This window comes from Spermophilus citellus (assembly GCF_964194105.1).
Source record: "Spermophilus citellus genome assembly, chromosome: 15".
Taxonomy (NCBI): domain Eukaryota; kingdom Metazoa; phylum Chordata; class Mammalia; order Rodentia; family Sciuridae; genus Spermophilus; species Spermophilus citellus.
Window position 1 is genome coordinate 53,413,315 of NC_138195.1, and position 5,898 is coordinate 53,419,212.

Here is a 5,898-nt window from a genome sequence, read left to right on the forward strand (position 1 = left end):
TAGGACTAATAGTTGTCACTCATATGGATATTGCCAGATCTTATAGTCAGAAAGTGGAAGGTGCCTGGGGGTGACTCATGAAACCAAGAGACAATGTCCATAGCATGGAGAGTGCTAGGCTGGCCCTGGGGAAGGGTTTAGGAAAGGAGAATTTGGCATCAAGGAGTGCAATTATTGGAAAGAAGGAATTGGATGTCTTTGTCCCTGAGATCTACTATCTATTCTAACACAGGTATGGCACTCCACAGGTCCCTCTGGCAGGTTGAGTGTCCTCACTGTAAAAGAAGAGAGTTTATTTGGCCCTTTCAATGGCTGAATCTGCTTCAGTACTGTTCTGATAAGACAATGCCCCTGGGCTGGACCAGATCCTTGTGCCCCATAGTTAGCTTCTACCATTTCCCCATCCCACGATTAAATATGCCTCCTTCACTCTAGTTCCTTCTCCAAACAGGAATGACTTAACTCTAGCCATGGGAAACCAGCACTGAATTCTCTTTTGAAGCAGCTTAGAGCTCAGCAGGGAGACAAGGAAGGGCCAGAGAAATGAGGTGCTTTAGGCTGGGAACTCACAGACAACCAGGTAGGAGGATGAGCAGGAAACATCATTCCAGAGTCCATCCTTCAAGAGACTCACACAGTCCTCCCCTGAGCCATGGTTATTAGGCTCACTCGCCTTCCAGTTGCTGTAGGTTAGCCTCCCTCCTGTCACATACATAAACTGGCCTTCTGTAACCTCATCTGTGATACCCAGGAAGGCATTGTCTCTGGCCACCTGTTGGATGTTCTTGTTCTCCTCAGCATTCTTGGGGGCAGCCACAGTGGCCTGGAGCTCTGTGCACCAAGCCTTCGCTTTGGAAAAAGGCATTTTTTCACCATTGGTCACGTAGAACTTCTTTCCAGACTTTTTGCCCAAAGAGAAGGCTTGCACTGAAATCACAAAGAGTAGATGAGGCTGACTGGAGCCCAGCTCAGGACAGTAGGTGAAAAAGCCCTTCTCTGGGAACTGGACTCTAAAAAATAGTACCATGCCCAAGCTAATGCCCTCTGTCAGAGACTATGAGGAGGCCACTTCCCAGCTGTAGAGTCATGGAAAGGACATAAACCTCTGGCAGACAGCCAGATCCCATCCTTGAGACCTACATTGGTTAAAAACTACCCTGGCACTTGGTGGACAGAGAAGACATGCTTGGGCCTCACTGACAGGATCAGGCACCAACAACCATGTAGGAACAGTGGATGTCGAGAAAGGAGCAAAGACTTTGGAGACAACAGATCTCTCTTCACTTCTTCCTCTGCCCCTTGCTGGCAGTGTGATGTGGAATAAGTTCCCTATGCTTCCTGAAATTCTTTATCCTCATCTGCTAACAACCACAACTAACATTGGTGAGGGGATTGAATGAAACCCTATTACAGGAAAATGACAACCCAGCACAGATCCTGGTATGTATTGAGTATTCCTAAGTGTTAGTTCTCTTCCACTCTCCCTCCAAATCTAGTTCATGCTGAAGAAAAAAGTGAGGGTCAAGTACATGTTGGAGGCAGAGAAAAGACTTACACTTTTTAATGCGGTCCAATTCTGATTTCAGGTTCCTTATCTCTCTCTCTAAGTTAGCCAGTTTAGTCTCAGCAGCTGCAAAGCAATAGAGACAAGGGTATTTAGGAAGAAGACCTCAAGTTGGAGAACAGAATATTTTGGAAAAGGATTTTTTTTTTTTGGCTTACTTAAATGTAAGCTTGTTGCAAAAAAAAAAAAAATCAAAATGAAGCAAAAAAAATTAACTGTATTTCTGTCTTCCCAGTTATATCTTGATGTTATCATTTGGATCTGGAGTGTCCCCAGCTGGTGGCATTATTGGGGGATAGTGGACACTTTAGGAGGAAGTAGGTCACTGGGGGCTTTGTCCTTGAGCACATATCTTGTCCCCACTCCTCCCTCCCTGTCTTTTTGCTTCTGGCTGCCATGAGGTGAGCAGCTTTGTTTCACTACACCCTTCTGCCATGAGGTTCTACTTCCTCACAGACCCAGAAACAGTGGAGCCTGAGAGCACAGATGGACTCCTAAAACCATGGGCCAAATTAGTCTTTTCTACTTTAGGTTGATTTTCTCACAGTGAGAAAAGTTGACTAATAGACTTAGTCACCCTTAGCAACTTGTGACTATAATCCTGGATTCTTTTCTTCACCTTTTGCTTATGGTAATGTTATAATAATTTTTTTTGGTTGAAATATGACTTTTGTTTTTATTTATGTATTTATTTATTTTTGTTTTAAATACACAAATTTCTTTTTTTTTTTTATTTATTAGTTCCCAGATCTTACTGGGGTGTGCTCCTTACCCGAACTATCTCCACAATCTCCTTTTTGGCCTCTTGGTCCTGGAGCCCCAGGCGCCCCTGTATTTCCTGGAGGCCCCATTTTCCCTGGAGGGCCCTGCAAACCTCTGAGCCCTTGACCTGTTACAAAGCAAGGAACAATGACCCATGATCATTACTCATTTTCCCTCTCTAAGAGCTCAACACTTGATTCACACTGACCCCAGGAAAGAACCAGGGAACCAGTAGTGACTCAGAGAAGAAAGTGCTTCTGCATCCCAGGGCAAGAAGGCTGTCCTGAAGGCAATCACACACCCCCAATTTCTATGGAAGTGTGGGATCTTGGAGAGCCAGAGAGCACCTTTGGAAGGCAGTGATGTGTTATAGGGACTAGTCAGGTGCACTAATATCCACCATAATAAAAGCTGAGCCTCCCCAGGTCTCTGCTACATCCCTCATGTGGAACAGTCCCCTGCTGGTGACATTCAGGAAGACAGAGCAGCCCGTCATGTACCTGGCTCTCCCTTTTCTCCCTTGAGTCCATCTCGCCCATCTCTGCCTGGAGTGCCGTTGGTGACAGGGATCCCACAGGTAATCACAGAGCAGGTCTTCTGGGCATCCTCACATGTTTTTGTTTCTGAGGCCACTGTCACCACACTCAGGAGAAAGACAGGGAGTAATGGAAACAGGAACATGGTCCTTACCTCAGAGTGGAGAAAGTCAAGGGAAAAAAATCATCTCATTTTGTTGAGTCAGCATATGCTGCTACCTGTGCTTGCCTCCCCTGGCCTGTCAGAGCCCTTCACCTTCCCTTTCTCCAGGACCAGTTGGAGAGAGGTCTGGTTGGAAGGGAACTCCTGTGATCAATACTTTGACATCTTTCCCCTCCCTCCCTCCCTCCCTCCCTCCCTCCCTTCCTTCCTTCCTTCCTTCCTCCCTCCCTCCCTTCCTTCCTTCCTTCCTTCCTTCCTTCCTTCCTTTCCTGTTGGTCCTGGAGTCCACAGTCAAAGTTTCTATATGGTACTGGTGCACTCACACCCCACTCATCTCTTCCTTTGGAAAAGACCACCTTTAGCTTGCAGATGGTCAAGTGGATCCAAGAAAGACACATATGCCTTGGATCATAGAGTCAGAAGCCCAGGTGGGCCTATTGACCCTTCTAAAGCTTCTACTCAGTCCTCACCAGGTTCAAGCCATGAAGCCAGACTGTAGGCCCAGGTCTCCACCTCTTTCCTCCAGAAATGACTTACCCGGCACAGAGGCAATGCAGGGAAGGGAGCCCTCCAGCTCAGGCTTCTGCCAGCTGCCTCAACAATGTCAGGCCCAATTAGGCTGGTGACCAAGAACCACACTGGCCTGGCCTTCAACCCCAGATTAATAAACAACTATCCTGGGCTGGAGATGTAGTTTAGCAGTGCAACACTTGCCTTGCATATATGAGGCCCTGGATGCCACCCATAGCACTGCAAAAAATTAATGAATAAATGAAAATAAAATTAAATTCTAATAAACAACCATTCTTGGAGCTGCTATAACTAGGTAGTTCTCCTGGGCTGCTGGTGGGGTCTCCAGAACAGTTCTAGGCAGTGTCTCTATAGTAAACCAACTCCTCCTTCACCTGTCCCACCCACACATCCATTCGTACAGCTCAGTCACTCTGATCCTATAGAGTCAAAAGCTCTCATCACAGTTCCATCTAGATACTTATTTCCAAAACAAATATGCACAGATGTTATACCAGACAAACACATGTGTTCATGCACACACACACATGCACACACTAGCATACATCTCTGTATCCATTGTTCTCATCCCTTCATTTGGGTTTCATTTATTGCAGGGCCAGGGTGGAGACATGAAAGACCTATAACCCTGGGTAAACTCATTTTTCCCTCATCATCCAGGAAATTTGTCAAATATCTTCTTGGGACCTGAAACAGAGCTAGGACAAGGGGAAGACATATTTGCAGACAACTTAAGCTCAAAACTGAATGTGAGCATTTGCACCAACTGGCCTTTCTGCCCAGACACTTGCCTCTGTCTTTGCATTGTCATTTGCTGTCATTCAGATTTCATCTTAAATATTGTCTTGGGAGAAAGGTCTTTCCTAACTATTAAATTTTAAGTACGCATGTTGATAAATAATGATTCTCTGCTCTAATTTTCTGCTTCTCTCTGTGAATTTTTGTTGTTTATTTGATTACCTGCTTATTGACCACCTCACCCCTTTAGAATGAGAGTTTCATGAGCTGACATCTTGCTCACAGCTGATGCATGTCCACCTAGGACAGTGTTTACAAACTGCCAGTGCTCAAGAAAAATTGATGGAACAATTGCAAATTGTAGCACTGTGTCTTCAGAGCAGCACTCTTGGCTTTTCTCTGACTAGAGCTAACTTCTGTGTCCACTTCACCTGTGTTGTTACTGTTCTTGGGCAAGAACTGTGTCCAGTTCAATTCCTTGTCCCCATGGTACAGCACAGGGCTGGGCACATAGGAAGCACCCAGTAAGAGAGCAAGGAAAGAAGCAGAGACCTGGAGCAGGAGCATGTGCCAGATTAGGCTGTGGCTCTTACAGGCCACGCTGTCTGGAAGCATCCACTGCTTATTGCTGGACTCTGATCATATGACCAAGTTCCTAATGTGACCTTTGATGCCTGCCTTTACCCAAACTCACACTAATGCTTTGAAACACTTTGACCAAACAACTCGAGAAGTTTGCTTTTTTCCTGGTGGGGAGCAAGGTCAGGTCATTTACCTTAAATTCTGTATTATGATTGGCATTTTGGCTTCTTAAGGGCCGACAGCTCAGGTATACTCAAGTCACCGTACCCCATTCAGTAGCTCTCCCTGTTACAGAGAGCCTGCCAGGCACCAGGAATTAATGAACTTATTACTATTAAAATTCTTTATTATTATTACTGGATTTTGTATTTATTCCTAGATGAAAAACTGTGCTTTACGTGTCCCAGCTTGTCACACCTAGTGCAGTGGAGACATACAGGCAATGGAGAACCTTACCATCAACCCAGATACCACAGGGCTTTCTTAAATGGAGATGAGGTGAATTTAAATTCACCTTGTAAAAAATCTCAAATAAGTTGGAAATAAGCAGAATGAGAGTTGACAGAGACAGCAAGCCCCAGAAATAGTCCTCCAAGGACTATGGACTTCATACAATAGATAATAAACAGCCACTCTCACTATCCATCTGCATCTGCAGATTCAACCAATCACAGATAGATAAATATATATATATATATATATATAATGTCTAAACATATACAAAAAATTTTTTATCATTGTTCCCTAAACAATACAGTAAATCAACTATTTACATGGGCTGAGGTATTATAAGTAATACAGAGAGGATTTAAAGTACACAGTAGGATATGCATAAATTGTATGCAAATACTATATATATACATAGAAGTATCTGCAGATTTTGATACCTGTAGGGACCAGGAATCAATCTCCTATAGATACTAAGGGCCAACTATATGTTTAAAAATATATAATTAAAGATAAATTTAAATTAAATTAATGAACAATAAGAAGAAAAAAAACTAGGGGTTGGAGGGGAAGGG

At 44.1% G+C, this 5,898-nt stretch overlaps 1 protein-coding gene across 1 annotated transcript; it reads right to left on the bottom strand.

Annotated features, from left to right (window-relative positions):
* Positions 1–553: 553 nt before the first annotated feature.
* LOC308634461 (mannose-binding protein A-like) lies at positions 554–3,007 on the bottom strand (the record flags this gene model as incomplete). The annotated part of the gene is made up of 4 exons (XM_081268272.1): positions 554–927; positions 1,556–1,630; positions 2,337–2,453; positions 2,827–3,007. The coding sequence occupies 4 exons, from the start codon at positions 3,005–3,007 to the stop codon at positions 554–556; spliced, it is 747 nt and encodes a 248-aa protein (XP_081124398.1).
* Between the last annotated feature and the right edge of the window lie 2,891 nt (positions 3,008–5,898).